Genomic DNA, 16323 nt, shown 5'->3' with positions numbered 1-16323 from the left:
CAATCACTACAATAATGGATTACTCTTTCAGAAAATATTTTTGTGCTATGTTTGGGGCAATTTTTAACTTTTTTTTTTTTCTCTCACTTTGTGGTAGAATGTGGAAGACCAAGTGCTGCTGCAATTTCTCCTCATCTATGGCGATTTTGCAAACAGCAGAGCAGCCTCTTGCTACAAACCAGTGAAGGGATGAGAAGTACTAAGGAATGTACTTAAGGAGTTCCTAGAACGTTACGATGAAATGCATGCTTTGATTAACCTAGACTTATTTGAGGGTACCATGCAGCATGTGTAAGCAGTGTATCTATAAAATTTCCTATGGGGAGGAAGTAATTAATGATGATTCTTATCTGATTCTAATGATAATTAATAATGGTAATGATGATAATGTTTGCATGAAATTGTTGCATCTGCTCTTTAGAGGTGGTTGCAGTGCTGACTCATAGCACTCCTAATGCAAGGGTTATGGGAGGATATCGTGCAGCAATAGTTCTGCTAAACATAATATATTGGTGCTGCTATGGAAAAGTAGATTGTGGCTCTGTGGTTAAGCTAAGCTCTGTTTTGTTTGTTTAAGCAGAGATTCATCCTTTTTTGTGCCGCACAGATGAACAACACTTACTCTCCTGAGTCTGAAAATATAATCGATAATTCTGTAGTCTGCTTTATTAGTTAATGAAGTAATTGGCCTTTATAAGAAAAGTAATATTTATCTTTTATGTCCAAGAAAGGGAAAATGCTTTTAAAATTAGATTAATTCAAAATAAGAACAAGTAAGAAAATACCTTAAACATACAGATATTGAATGATACCACTGTATGTCAGGCCTTAAATTGCCTGGCCTTGTATGTTTTAGATCTAATCCAGCCCAGACTTCTAAGTGTGATCTTTTTTTTTTTTTTTCACGTGTAGATTTTTTCGTATGCATTCTTACCTTATCTTTATTTAATGTACTTTTTCTCATGTTGGGTAATATCTTAATGTCACCATGGCTCAAAATAGCAGTTTCTCTTTCTGAAAAGTTCAAAAGTACATTTGCTTTGTTTTCCTGTGCTGAAGAAAAACAGCCTATTTTCAGATGAAGTGAAGGTTTTGTTGAATCAGTGAGTCACAGACATCATTGTTGCTCCTTGTCATTATTTATAAACCTTCTTCAGCATATTCAGTCTTTCTTGTTATATATATTTTCAATGATTTCCAGAAAGAGAGAGAGGCCCATGCTGGCAGAGCTTAGTTTTGTTAAAGCATTTTCTATTATTTGCAGTGACAAATCATTTAACATGGAAGCTTTTCTTATTAAGTTGGACTAGAATTTCAATGTCATTGTTGTTTTCACTTTGCACTTATTCAGGCAGGAACTATATAAGAGAAGGTGCTTTTGACAAAGCAGTCTATTATAGTAGTTTCTATCCAAGAGGATTAAAAAAGAGATTAAATTACAAAGATAATCGTATGGATCTTTCATAGGGACTGTAGATCTTGTTCTGCCGATTTAGAGGTTGATGTGATAATCATCAGCATTTCAGACATAAGCCTTCTCAGGTATCACCAGTTTTGCTTGAAAATGTTGGTAAACCATTATCTTCTTCTCTGAAGTCTAGTGACTAAGGGTAGTATCCCAGTTTGGCAAACAAAGTGGCATGGTGTATTAGCTTTACAGTTTGGCAGTCCCTGAAGAGTAAATGTGAAATTAAATCCTGGTAACTAGGTTTCTATTCTGAAGATAACTAGTTTTTTATCAGCATCTGTCAGGATCTTGGAATGATGCTTTAGAGCAGCGCAGTGTAAAGAACGAGCTGCCAGACAGCTCTGGTCATTGTAAAGCACTACAGTTACTTTCAACATCTGACCAAGGAAAGCATCTCTTTCTGCTTGCTCACATATTGGAAGGAAACTGAATGCTGACATGGACATAACGCACCTTTGGGTGTCAGGAGCACATTGGCACAAAAGTGGACACGTTAAGTTCAATGTGCTAAAAAGAAGTTGAGAAATTTTGCAGCTGGTTGCTGAAGTCTACATTATGTTACTACTTTTTGTCATCAGCTGCCAGATCAGTCATATTCTGGAAGTCCCTGGGTTATGTACTTCGTGTTGGAGTAGGTGGTAGTGGTAAACAAAGCCTGTCAAGGCTGGCAGCATACATCTACTCCCTGGAGATCTTCCAAATCACACTGAATAAAGACTATTGGATCCAGGACCTGAGGGTAAACTAATATATATTACTTGAGTCTGTTGAGAGTTGACTACTTCAAGAATGTGTTGCTTTGTTATTGCACATGCTTGATAAAATCACAGATGAGGCAGCATAGTTCACAGTAACAAACCCTGTGGTTCATGTGGTTTTCAGATGTACCTCTTATTTTCTTTATCTCTGAAAAATGGGGTGGTCAAAGAATATCTTGCTATCTGTTTAAACGTTTCACAGAAATTTGGTAGTTTCTTCACTTCCTCCAAGACAGACACATCACACGTTACCAAGATGTGTTTGAAATTCTGGTATTTAAAATTAATTGTTTGCTACAATTTTTTGCACATGTATTGATGTAGTGAATAAAACTGCTGTGAGTGAACACAGGGCAAAATTTTGTCCTTGTTGCATGTGAATCATTTAATCAGTGAAACTGCTCATGTAAAGATAAGGAAGGTTACTACAATGAGGTTATTTATCAGGATTATAGGCCTCAGGGCTTTGCAAGGCTGAGCCTTATCTATGTGAGCAAACATGGAAGGAACAAAATGTTTCCTTCCTTTTCACTCAATGTGTACAAAAATCAATGCTTCTAAATCTCAGACAAGGCTGAATGAGGATATGATTATGGCCAAATTTTGTGCAAGGTAGTCTCCCCAGATGCTATATATTAGCCTTGCGACCTGAGACATCAGCTTTCAGAGAAGGGAGGTATGCACTGTTCTGTTTTGTCAAGGTGGTGACTATTCTTCGATATCTTACACGGTCTCTCAAGTGTGCTTGCCTTCCCAGGGCAAATGATATGTAGTGCAAGATGTAGGCACAAGTCATCACTCCCCCTGTGCTGTTTCTGAGTGGGAAACTTATAATACTCTGCTAAAAAAAAATATAAGGAATTGCTGTCTGCTGGGTCATGTGGTAATATGATCATATCAGACAGCATTGACCTTATTTTTTATTTCAAATGTAATTACACTCCATCACAACTGATGGCAGGCCCAGCATGGGCTCATGAAAGGCAAGTCCTGCCTGACCAACCTCATCTCCTTCTATGACCAAGTAACCCACCTGCTGGATGAGGAAAAGGTTATTGACGTAGTCTACCTAGACTTCAGCCAAGCCTTTGTCACGGTCTCCCACAGTATTCTCCTGGAGAAGCTGGCAGCCCATGGCTTGGACAGGTGCACTCTTTGCTGGGTTAAAAACTGGCTGGATAGACAAGCCTAGAGAGCAGTGGTGAACAGAGTGAAATCTAGCTGGTGACTGGTCACCTCTGGTGTTCCCCAGGGATCGGTGTTGGGGCCCATCCCCTTTAATATCTTTATTGATGATTTGGATGAAGGAATTGAGTGAACCCTCAGTAAGTTTGCAGATGACACCAAGTTGTGGGGAAGTGTCATTCTTCCGGAGAGTAGGAATGCCGAGGGACCTGGACAGGTTGAGGGGTGGATGGGCTGACGGGTGGATGGGCTGACAGGTGGATGGGCAGAGGCCAATGGGATGAGGTTCAACATGGCCAAGTGCCAGGTCCTGCACTTTGGTCACAACAACCCCATGCAGTGCTAAAGGCCTGGAGGGGAGAGTGGCTGGAAAGCTATGCAGAGGAAAATGATCTGGGGGTGCTGATTGATGCTTGCCTCAACATGAGCAAGCAGTGTGCCCAGGTGGCCAAAACCAGCATCCTGGTTTGTGTCAGGAATAGTGTAGCCAGCAGAACCAGGGAGACAATTGTCTCCTGTACTCCGCTCTGGTGAGGTTGCACCTCGAGTACGGTGTTCAGCTTTGGGCCCCTCACTACAAGAAGGACATTGAGGCCTTGAAGCATGTCCAGAGAAGGGCTATGAAGCTGGTGAAGAGCCTGGAGCACAAGTCCTATGAGGAGCAGCTGAGGAACTGGGGTTGTTTAGTCTGGAGAAGGGAGGCTCAGGGGAGACCTTATTGCTCTCTACAGCTACCTGAAAGAAAGGTGTGGGGAGCTGGGGGTCGGCCTCTTCTCACAGATAACTATTGATAAGACTAGAGGGAATGGCCTCAAGTTGTGCCAGGGGAGGTTTAGGATGGAAATTAGGAGAAATTTCTTCTCAGGAGTAGTTAGGCATTGGAATGGGTTGCCCAGGGAGGTGGTAGTGTCACTGTCCCCACGGTATTTAAGGAAAGGTTGGACATGGTGCTTAGGGACATGGTTTAGTGGGTGACATTGGTGGTAGGGGGACAGTTGAACCAGATGACTACAGGGATCTCTTCCAACCTTTGATTATGTTTGTACAGCTGCTAGCACAATGGTCCCATGTCCCTCTCTGGAGCACCCATGTGTTTTGACAGAAAAAGTAGCAGCTCCTCACTGCTCAGCCTTTAAGTAAATTTATTTAGGAGAGCTTTCTCATTTAAAAGAAAATAAAATAATAAAATAAAAAAAAAAAGACTTTCATGACAGTAGGGCTGAAATATCCATTTTTAGTATATTCATAGGAGGATTTCATTCATTAGTGGCCTGTTCTTATCTTCACCACTTGGTCTTGTCAAAGCCTCAATGCTTGTTAGTAGATACAGAGGACAGAGGCAAGCTGCCTTTCATGTTGGATGTTATGCAGCAAATGAGCAATATGTAAACAAACTGAAAAAAAAGGAAGAAGTCAGCAATGCATTGCCATTCACTAACATGCATTTCACACTTTCCCTGTATCGACGTTTTAACAGAACATGAATGATTGCCTTCTTTCCTTACAGGTAGATCTTGCCAGTTTGTACATCAAGACTGGTGCCAAGAACATGCCCACAGTGTTTTTGCTGACAGATGCCCAGGTTCCAGATGAACGCTTTCTTGTGCTGATTAATGATTTGTTGGCATCAGGTGATTAGACCAACACATTTCTTGAAAGATCTTCTCCAAAGACAAATGATCTGTGGTTTCACTGAACTTTGAAGGGATTATTTCTTTCAGGTATTTGTAAGGGAAGCCTTTAGAGAAGCCAAATCAACCCAGCCAGCTTGAGAATTGAGTCTAACCTGCTTAAGAAAACATAGCCTGCTGAGGAGACGAATTGCTAATGCTTACCACGCATAAGTGTACTGATTTGGGGGAGATGGGAATCTCCTTCACTTAATATCATGTTTTCTTTGGTATGATTTCACTGACTTCAAGCAATTTCTTTGTGACTGTATGGGTGTAACAGACAGTAATGCAGTTTCACCCATCTTTTGAAGATAAGAGAATCTTGATTCTGAATGTGAGGATGTGGAGAAAGGAAGATAAAATGTTATACAGTTGAAGAACATCTTGAAGGGTTGTAACTACTATTTTTTTTTTATTATTTTTTTATTGAAACCTAACTGGAAAACATTTTTCTAATAGCCTGAAGGGAAAGAAAAAAAAAAATGGAACCACTATTCTGTGGGTTACACCATTAGTAGGTGAATTTTCTATTGGCAAGTATTTTTGCCTTTTTAAAGCAATGCTGTTTCTTCTCCCTTAAAAAAGAGTTATTCTCTTTAGGTGAAAAGGTAAGGGGAACAGGAGAGAAACTGTTTTGTTACTTGATCTATTATTATAATATATCTCTCGTTACATGCTGCAACCCCTTCTAGCCAAATACCGGGTAGATTATTTCTCTGGGTGTATTGTGTAAGGCTTCTCCTAACCTCCCCTTTGTCTTTTCACAGGAGCAGTTCCAGATCTGTTCAGTGATGAAGACATGGAGGGCATAATTGCAGGAGTCCGAAAAGAAGTCCCAGACCTGGGATTGACAGACACCAAAGAAAACTGCTGGAGGTACTTCTTGGGTACTTGTTGAACTTCATGAGGTTAAAGTGCTTATTGTGAGGTTAAAGTGGTTATAATATACCACTTTCTCCCTCTTTCTTTCTTTTTTTTTTTTTTTTTTTCTACTCATATTCACTTTTTTTCTTTCTTGCTTCTGTTTTGCTGACATTCCCTCCTACGTCTAATTTCATTCCCATCACCTCTGTCCCTCCACATATTTATTTTAAGTTATAGAACTTAAAAGCCAGTGGAGAATTGTCTAGTTTGACATTCTATTCTGCCTGACATATTCATACTGTTTTTACTTTTCTGGACTTCAGTGACAAGATCAATACCAGTGCTTACCCTAAGTATATCTGTTTCCAGTCAGTACTATTTGTCTATGTTTCATGACAACTATGTTGCATTTGTGTATATTTTTAAAGAAAGGACCGGAAAAATATGGTGTCTAATATCTCTTCATTTTCTTCTTCCCCATTTCTTTCCCTTTGTGTTTTCCTTATCCCCACTACACTTTTCTCTCTTTTTTTTTCTTTTTTTTTTTTTTTTTTTCCCTTTTAAGAGCTTTTTGAAAGCCAGCTTTCAAATGCCTTTTACCTCGCAACCATTTCACCAGTCCACCCACTGTGCAAATTAGCACTTCTGGAGGCAAGAGAAGGAGATATCTATTCATATTGCAAGGAAGCAAAGCAGATACATTATAGTATTAAAGGAGACATAAATTTCATGAGTTAACACACTGGCAGATATCTGTATGGACTTTTAGTTAGTGCTGGGTGACCTCATGCCTCCTACTTTCCCTGGGTTTGAAGAATAAAAGACCAGTAAAACATGAAAAAGAACAAAAAGGGAGAATTTAGACAGTTTCAGAATGCTGAGCCTTAGTGAAGTGATATAGTCTCATTTTCCCATTTCATTAAAAAAAAAAAAAAAATCAAGATCTTGTGCTAATCCACACAGAACCCAGCTCAAGAATCTAAATTATACAATGCTATACAACGCCATTCTTTGGACCACCATACCTCTTCGGTTTTGTGTTGTTTTTGTTTGTTTGTTTGTTTTCGTTCGAGACGTTACAATCAATTCTGCCATTAACGTACTGAAAACGTGCCATTTATGTAGGTATAAATTTATGTCAGTGTAAGTTGGAAGCATGTCAGTTGAAGACAGTGGATTGCACCATTAGAAAACATGGGTCCACAGCTGAAGTGTGTTCAGGGATCTATATGCACCTGAGGATTTTAAAAGCTTTGGTGATGAACGATGAAATAAATTAAAAATAAGAATACTCCTTAGGCAAACACTACTGATGGCTAAACACTGTAAGTGGTAACGTACTGACAGAGCTAAGGTATACCATTGCATAGACTAACAAGTTTCTAAGGCTCGCAGTTAGCTGGAGGTCCACTTTTTTTTTAATATTCCACATCTCTGTGCAGCACTCTCAAATACTCTGCAAGTTACTATAATTTCTTAGAAAGAAAGACAGGGATGAAATGCTTGAAAGAGTATGCTTACCATAAAGTTTACATTTAAGAAGTATGTTTCTATAGGCCATGTGAGCTCCAAGGTGTTTAGGCCTGATCCCAGTTTTGGGAAAAAGTTGAAAGGTTGCCAAAAACAAAAGAATAACAAAATCAGATGGAGTTCAAAGGACAGCAAGGATTAGCTGTTCTTGCCTTGTATCCATGCCCTTGAGAAATAGTTGCTTCTTCAGGTCTTTACTTCTCTGAGTTCTACAGTTCTTAATAGTTCTCTTGATTTCCTCAGTGCTCTTAAAATTTATTATATATTATAAAGCCTTACATATTATATGGCTTTTTTTCTAACTGAATCTCAGTTATTCAATATCTGTGTAGCCAGTTTTCTTCATAAGCTGCTGATCTCTGCTACAAATGTTTTCTGCCCTTTCTTGAACAGGTTTCCTCATTGACTGTTTTTCTCACGTTTCTAAGTTTATGGTCTCTCAATTCTGGCTGTTGCTAAGTCCCAGCAATAAGAACTAATTATTTTCCTGTTTTGGGGGAATGCCATTTCTCTAGTGCATTTCCAATACTCAAACTATTTTAGCCATAACATCCTTATCATGTTCTCCTCCTTGCATAGTCCTGTTATTATTTAGCTGGTGCCATATTTTCTAAGGGACTCAGCAGTCCAGCATTTTCCTGCTTCAGCCAGAATTAATATAAAACATAGGCAGGCGCCCTATATCGCATCACCACAGGTAATCTTGAGGTGTAATTAGTAATGTTATTACTAATACCTTTCTTTTAAATCATTATCTTCATTTCCAAATCCTCTTTCATCAGGGCATGTTAGCTTTTCCTTGTGGTCTGTTTTGCAACTGACAACATCTTTCATCTGTGAAGCAGAGAGGCACTTGTACAGCCCCAACATGGCCTGGCTTTTGGCCAGCTGTCACTGTTGTTTCTTCAAGGGGATAAATGCCTATCAACTTGAATGCTTTAATTCCAGCCAGAGATACACGTTTTTAGGGATTCTGGTTCTGTGTTAGACTAATATTAGCCCAGACAAGATTATTTTTGTCTGATTCATGGGGAAGTAAGTGTACAAGAGATGGTGTTGTCTAACACTTGAACAATCCCACCTTCCAAACAATTTCTGAAGTTACAAACCAGTTGCCACCAAGGAGGCAGGTGAACCAGGGAGAGGCAGATGCAGCTACTGCTCCCCCAGCAAATGAAGGCTCGGTTATGTTGTTAGACAGCTGAGAACCTATTCAGAGTTCATAAGTTCTGTAGCACAAAAAATATCTTCTGCAATTGGCAAGCTCTTATGAAGTTCCTGTTTCTCCATAAAAAGCTCCAAGCTTTTTTTTTTTTTTTTAATTAATTTATTTGGATGTTGGCCTTTACATCTTGAGTGTTGTAGAAAACTGATTTTTAAGGATATATCTATGTTAGTAAATTTGAAGTCCATTTTGTGATGCTGAAGACTAGTGTCAGGACATGGCTGGCATCCATGTAACACAGCTTTTCCCTTGCTCTGCCCACAAAATGGTGGTGTCATTGCAGAGCCATCTAGGGATGGTCTGTACAGAGCTTTACTCCTGCCACAGCATCATGTAGTTTCCCAGGAACCAAAACCATACAAGTGAGTGTACTGACACTTAAACGGAATGGGCTCTATCAGATCAATGGTCAAACCTGTGCCGTGGCTCTTTGTAGTTCATTAGTATTAAGATACTGTTATTTGTCTGGCTTTGTTTGAAGCACTAAGCAAACCTAGAGAACTTGTGTATCTGAGAACAGCAGGAAGAGACAGCTGAGAAGTGACATAGTGACATGTGTAGTACTCCATCCACACTTATTATCTTTGTGATACAATTGTGGCAATTTAAATCTTAAAAATGTCATATGAAAGACTTGTGTTGTACCTTTCAATCCACATTAATTTCAAAGAAATGAATGGATTTACCTTGGAGAACTTCTTAAGCCTTTCTATTACCATATGAGATACCCTTACTGTAATTTTTATATCTTGGTTGTCTGCATGAAAATGATTCACTTGTTATGTTTAGCAGCTTTTGCTAGATATTTCATCCATTTTTCTCCTGTCTGCCTTCACTCATCAGTCAGTTTACACCCTGTTCCTTGCTCATTTGTTATGGAAGTGTTGAGAGACTGCGATAATCCACATGAGCTCTAGTGCTGGATAAGCATGAGATTAGACTAAAGATTAGAACATACTACTATAATGTACTCTTAAACTTTCAGATTTTTTTTTTTGGTGGGGTGTCCAAGATCAAAGAGCAAGCAGATGGATTATGGGTATGATTTACTAAATCTGACATTTAGAGACTAGCAGAAAGTTAGTAAGCAATCCTGAAATTCCACTATTATCTTCTCAGGGATCCACACTGTATATAACTTAATACAGCTCCTTATAGTTACTAGATCTTATAAATCACTCCCATCAAATGACATTAGAGGAAGTACCTTCTCCCCTAAAGCTCAACATAAGACTGGTATAAATACATGTAGAGCACGAATAGTAATCATTCATACAAACAGTCGTGTTTGATATTTAGGAAGCATAAAATGTTATGTAAAGCACAGAATTAAGGAAAATGCTAAATAGATTTAGCAAAATAGAATACTAAAAGATTGCTGTTTGGCAAACCGCCCCAAACTTTGATTTGGACTCTTCTTGCAGTCCAATACTTAGAGGGTTAAGTCCAAACGTGAGCAATGTGAGCAGTGTAGGAGGGTGGAAAAGATAACTTCCAGCAAGTCTCTGTGTGTTTTGCAGCTTTTAAGGTGTGATAGATTGTTTGGCACCACTGCTACAGCAAGTTCACTTGTAAGAAGAACATTATAGGGGGGACAGATATCTCTAGGCTCTCCATTACTGTTGCTACTGTATCAAGGGTGGTATACAGATCCGAGAAGGTGGCTGCTAGAAGAATGAGAACAGAAAATGGGGTGCCCCAAACGTGAACATTTCTCACTATTTTTTTGATACTATAACTGAACTTAGAATTTTATCAGAAAACAAAGTGATGTGAATGAGAATGTCTAATCAAAGGGCTTATGGTGTAACAGAGAAGAAACTCCAGAAAGTTCAAAGATTTGTCTAGGGTATTTGAAAATCCTGAAACAGACCTAGAAGATTCTTCATCTATGTTACTTCTCTAACTCAGAGTTTTGGGGTGGAAACAATTTATTCTTGCATCTTTTTGATTACTGCTTCCTTGTTTGTTCTTCTCTTTGATCAGCATGGTAAGAGCTTGCTGTAAGTTCCAAGATCTTTCTGTGGTATTTCTAAAATTCTAGCACAGTTTTCATTACTTTGTTAAAATGGACTTCTGTGTGGATATTTCTGCCATTTGCTTCTCTTGAATACATTCAAAGTAGATGAAATCTTCTCTGTACCTCTGACCACTTTGCTGATCAGGTGGCTGGTCTTTGTATTGTCCCTGGACAACCTAGACTCCATTGTCTTTTTTGCGTGAGCATAGACCAGAAGCTATATTTCTGCCAAGACTCTAGAAAACAGCATTGGACATTCTTCTTTCAAATGAGAGAACGTGCACTGATGCTTGTAATTCTTGTCAAAGGCCACAATTGATTTTAAACCATTGGTTTCTCTTGCTGACACACTCTCAAATACATTCTAGGCTATGTGCAAATCACCTGTGGTTAGAAGAATTTTAGGCTCACCTGAGAGAGGTATTTTCTCTCTGACAATAAACTAGATCAGTAGGGGGATTCAAACTCTGTTTTAACTTGAAATAGTCTTCCACATCCAGTTTTATGAGACAGATTAAAAATGTACTGTGAGATGTTGTACTTATGGGAAACTGGTAAGCACGTTGAAAATAGACTTGTGAATACTCTCAATTTAGAAACATAAAAAATAAAATGGATTTAAAAAGTGGAACACACAGTTAGCTCACAGTGCAATGGGGCTCTAACTTATTTAATACTTATGGTTCACCCATCAGTAAAAATTTCAGTGAATTCTCTATTTTATGCCCCCTTGTAATTTTTGTCTGTATCATTTCTCTTCCAGTCTGCCACAACATGGAAGTCCATCAATACTTCTGTTTGCCTTTCTTGCTTCCTCCTCATACCTTTTTTGAGCTTTCTACCTCTTCTTGCTTTTATGATTGTTTCTCACTTCTGCCTTTCCTATTTCCACCATGACTTCCAACAGAATTGGACCATTTCTCTTTTTCTTGCTGTTACGCTTCTGAAAACAGTGCATTGATCTGAAGCTTTCAATAATCTCAAAATCCCACTCCTTTTATGCTGCCATGAGAAAGAAATTTTCTGTGAGATACAGACTGACCAGTGCGTGTGATCAAAGACAACTTCTTAATCGATTTTTCTAAAAAGAGTGGAAATAGAATGCATATTACCCATGGTACAGCATAAAATCCAAACCTTGCAAAGTGATACATACCCTAGGAGACGTTTTTCTGTCTGGGAGGGTTCTGAATAATGGTAAAAGATTTTCTTGTTTTGACTTAGCTCTACTGAAACTTAACCATCTTTTCTCATAGCTAAAGCTTAATTGCAGAAATTGTCTGGAGTTTTCTAGTGCAGAGATGTATTTTTAGAAACTACAAGATAGTAGCAAGTCTTTTCCATTTTCTTTCAAGAATGCATAGAAGCTTTTTCCACTGTTACTCACCACTTTTTCTCTCTGACTGCTTTAAAACCCAGTGAGATATTGTCCCAGGTCAACCTCCTCCTTTTTTCTTTTTTCTTTTTTTTTTTTTTTTTTTTAACTCTCTACACTTCTGTCTTTTTCATCTGGCTTAGCTTTTTTTCAGATAGTTTTATTTTGACATGTAAAGTCACTTACAGATTACTCCAGAGGCAGGAAAAAAAAATCACTTCCTTAGTGTGCCCAACAAAATTTTCCTGCCTCTTGTGGTTGTTGGGCTAGAGATAATCTGTTCTGATACCATTTGGATATTTTGTGTTGAAATGAACAATATTATTGCTGTATGATTTAAGAAGTCCTGTACTGCAATAAATAAATCTTATTTCATGGGATTCAGTGCATAAGACAGTGGTCCTATACACTTCAGTGTTAAGACAGAACAGTCCGGACCCATCTTAACAGCTTGATGTCTGTCATTTTGCTAATTAACCAAAAGCAAACACAGTAGCCAAACCGTGTGCTAATGCAGTAAGTAGGTCCACAGACAACAACTAAGAGACTGGAATAATCCTTCTCAAATGTGAATTGCCTTGGATAAGCCAAATACAGATTTAGTCTTCTCTGACTATTTTAGCCTAGTTTGGGCATCCCTTTCCCCTTTTGTAAAAAATGGCCCCTAAACAGTCACATAGAAACCAAGATCCTAATCTCATTTCCTTTACATTCTTTTAATGGAGTTGCAGTGTGTGTTAGAATGGCTGGAAGTGGCTTGAATAGGTTTAAGAACCCAAGAGCTGGCTTTGCGTCAGAGGGACTATCTGAATGCGTGCCTTCTGGCTGTCTGCGTGCCAGTGCGTGCGTGTGGCTGCATTCCTACTTACAGACATCGGAGTGAGCAACTATCTCCACATGGAGAGATGGGGTGGAAACGGTAAGTATGCAGTATGCGTACAGTGCAAAGGGAGTAAAAACCTATTTGCCCAAGGTAAAATTCTAGCTGACTGAATTTATTAGCTGCCGAATTTGTTCAGAGCCTCAGCTGCGAGCTGGCTTGAACCAGTGCGGTGCCATGGTTCACTGCGTGCCTTTCTTTGAAGGCCTCCACTCGCCGTGTAATTCCTTTCTTCCTCTCTTCCTCCCTCCTCCCTGCAGATCATTCTGTGTTTCTCCCTGGTGGATGCATGCTGAGAGCCCCAGCTTGGAAGTTCCCAGCCATCATGAGCTGTGCCGCTATTGATAACTTCGGCCGTGGCCGCAGGAGGCCCTGTGCTCCATCCACAGGAGGTCCATTGAGGAATCGAGGTGGTCGAGGTACAGAGCCTCCAGCTTGTCAGCCTTATAAGAAAGCAAGAGAATATTGAAAGATCGATAACTGAATAAGCTGATGGGGAAAAAGAAAATACAGTGCTTTTTTTTTTCACCCCTTCTTGCATACTTCTTGTCCTTGATTTTGTTCAAGCTCACCCTGCTGCATTTTTGGGGGCATGTCACTGCCCTGGTCCTTCAGAGGAATTTAGAGAGGTCTCTCAGGCAAAGAAGTGAGTGGGGAAAAAAAAAAAAAAAAAGGCATTGTAATTTATAGCACTCTTGTCTTTGCAGAATCCTTCAGTTCTAGAGTGTTTAAGATCTTCATAAGTTCAGAATTTATTTAACCCTTCACAATATAGTTGAATATATATACTAGTGCTGTAGCAAGTGAGGCTGCAATTTTGCAGCGCACGGTCCAGGCTACCTAAAGAAAAGCTGCAAGTTTTCCTTCAGTTCAGCAACCAAGCAGGTGAAAATTTCCTCTGGAACCACATGACAAACACGTTTAGAGCTTTAATATCCGGGTACTTACTCCCCCGTTGCTCCTGATCAGTCTGTAGTGTGACTTTTGGTGAGGAGGTGAAATTAAAAAAAAAAAAAAAAAAAAAAAAAAAAAGTAATAATAATAACAACAAAAGGTAAAAAAAGCCTGCAGGTGTCTGGGCAGAAAAGTGCTGCGGTCCAGCGGCAGAGGCTGCTCCGCGGCGTGCTGGTGCCTCCTATAGGACTGCAAGGGAAGCAGACGGCTGTGCTGAGCCTCCTTGGTTGTGTTTTCCACCTCCTGCTTTATTTTATCAGTTTACGGAAAATGTGAAGTTTGAGTATAACAGCTATTTGCTGTCCAGTGCGCTAAGTCGGGTTTTTGCCTTTTTTTTTCTTTTTTTTTTTTTGAATTTGATACCAACCTGCATATTCCCATTTATTTTTAAAGAAACTGCTAAGACAATGTGGAGAAAAAAAAAAAAAAAAAAAAGAAAGAGAATAGAAATTTGCCTTTTTTTTTTTTTCCCTGATCCTTAACTAATTGTATTTTTTCTCCTTTGAAAATACATCTGGTCATCAGAATTTAGGCTTTTAGTACTGAAACTTTTTTTTTTAATAGTTAAGTACTATATTTCTATATAATTCCAGTTATTTAGGAAAGAATTCACTGATCTCAGCAACCCTTTATAAGTCTCTTTTGCACATAGGTGCTAACTGTTCCCAGTAGATATTGTTCCTGTTCAGTTCCCAGAAAGTGAAATAAATGGTGGGTAACAAAACAACGTGTTGCTCTATTGTCCATGAGTGAAGGTTTCTGTCATCAACACACGTAAAGCCGAACATGGTGACATGGTGCCTGAGTCATGCCTGCGTGTGCAGCCAAACAGAAAAGCAACAAATATAGCAGAATGTAAAAAAAAAAAAAAAAAAAAAAAAAAAGTATTAGAAGAATACTTAGAATTAGAAAGTGATGGAAAAAGTGAACCCAGAGCACAGAGGTCATAAGGAAGTGTGGAAATAAGAGAAACTATGACAGTGCTATAAAAGGAGCGGGGCTCAACTGAAGGAGAAGAGAATCAAAACAGCAGATAGAGGATGAATAAATGGGAAGTGAAGGGAGAATGGTCACAGAAAGGTAGGGAGTAAAGGGAGCAGGTTCAGGAGCATTGCAGAGGTATTAGGCTATCAGAGTAAGAGGAGCAGGATGGCAAAGGACCACCCCAAAATACAGGTAAAATACAGGGACCACCCCAAAATACAGGCTGCAGACTGCCATCTGGTCTGTCAGAGATTTATAGCAGGCAGCCTCCTTTTCTGGGCCTTGGTGCTGCTGTGTTGATACAGTTTCTCTTGCTCCTTTTCAGATATCTCAGGAATTTTGTTTGTTGCTAGTGTAGAAATTGTTAGCGACAACTGATGTGTGCCTGAAACATACCATAACTGTGCTGCCCATTATGAAGAGTGGTGCAAGATCAGTAATTATCTTGGCATAATTGACACTTAGCTCTTAATTATCCTTTTTCGGTATTTAAAAAAAAAAAAAAAAAAAAGTAATTGTTAGATTTTATGTGACTGTATAATTATAATTATATTGCATATTTAATTAAGGTATCTTGAAGTTAAGCTAATGATTTTTTTTTTCCTTGTAAAAGTTCTATATAGATATGTCATTATGTCTACCTGATGAGTGTGTGGCAAATTTCTGTGTTTAAATGCTAAGGGAAAACCAGGAAAAAAAAATACAGGGTGAGTGTGAGAATGGGGAAGGGAGTCTTGGATTCTCCATCTCTGTATTTTCAAATCAAGTCCAGGCACTTTTCTGGAAGATAAAGCCTATCTGGGAAGGAGGCTGCAGACTGAGCTCAGCAGGGAGATGCTGAGCTGCTATGAAGTCTGAACGTCCTGTCTGCCTTGTGTGAATGTATCTGGACAGAAAGAAGTGGTGATCCTACCTAATTCTGGTGCCAGCTGAAGCTTCCCAGAACATAGGTACCGTGCTCTCCTTTTCACTCAGGACACTGGCCAAAGTGTGGGTTAAGATGTTGTCAATCCAGAGATGGTTGCAGGGAAATGGAGAGTATCCAAAATTTAATTGATTTGGATGTCTTAGATTCCTTCAGAGAAAAGAAAGGAAAAGAGCCCTCTTCTGTTTCAATAATCAAATTGCTGAACTTGCGTGTAAAAAGAGCACAAGCAAACACTGAAGTGTTACTGAAATACACATACTGAGCTTAATGAACTTACATACCTCATTTGGTATAAAACATGATCTAAAGTATTTTAACATAAATATTTCATCTCTATATTCAAAATATACACAGTCTCCCTTACATACAGCTACTTTCATATATCAGCATTGAGTACAGAATAAAAGAACCAGAATTATTTAATCAAGACTTTTTAAAATAAATTCAGTGTACATCTCTGCTATATGATCTGAATATAT

The 16323-nt window shown here is 38.9% G+C and overlaps 1 protein-coding gene across 1 annotated transcript in view; it reads left to right on the top strand.

Moving 5' to 3' along the window:
* DNAH11 (dynein axonemal heavy chain 11) overlaps positions 1-16323 on the top strand; it is a 111694-nt gene that overhangs the window by 38228 nt on the left and 57143 nt on the right. Inside the window, 8 exon segments of the mRNA XM_072033967.1 lie at positions 98-291; positions 2047-2076; positions 2078-2207; positions 4919-5042; positions 5852-5971; positions 11692-11727; positions 13239-13328; positions 13331-13397. Coding sequence (XP_071890068.1) covers positions 98-291; positions 2047-2076; positions 2078-2207; positions 4919-5042; positions 5852-5971; positions 11692-11727; positions 13239-13328; positions 13331-13397 — 791 coding nt within the window.

The sequence above is a fragment of the Anas platyrhynchos genome, chromosome 2 (genome assembly GCF_047663525.1).
Source record: "Anas platyrhynchos isolate ZD024472 breed Pekin duck chromosome 2, IASCAAS_PekinDuck_T2T, whole genome shotgun sequence".
NCBI lineage: Eukaryota > Metazoa > Chordata > Aves > Anseriformes > Anatidae > Anas > Anas platyrhynchos.
Note: the sequence above shows the minus strand (reverse complement) of the source record. Positions and strands in the feature narration are given on the sequence as shown.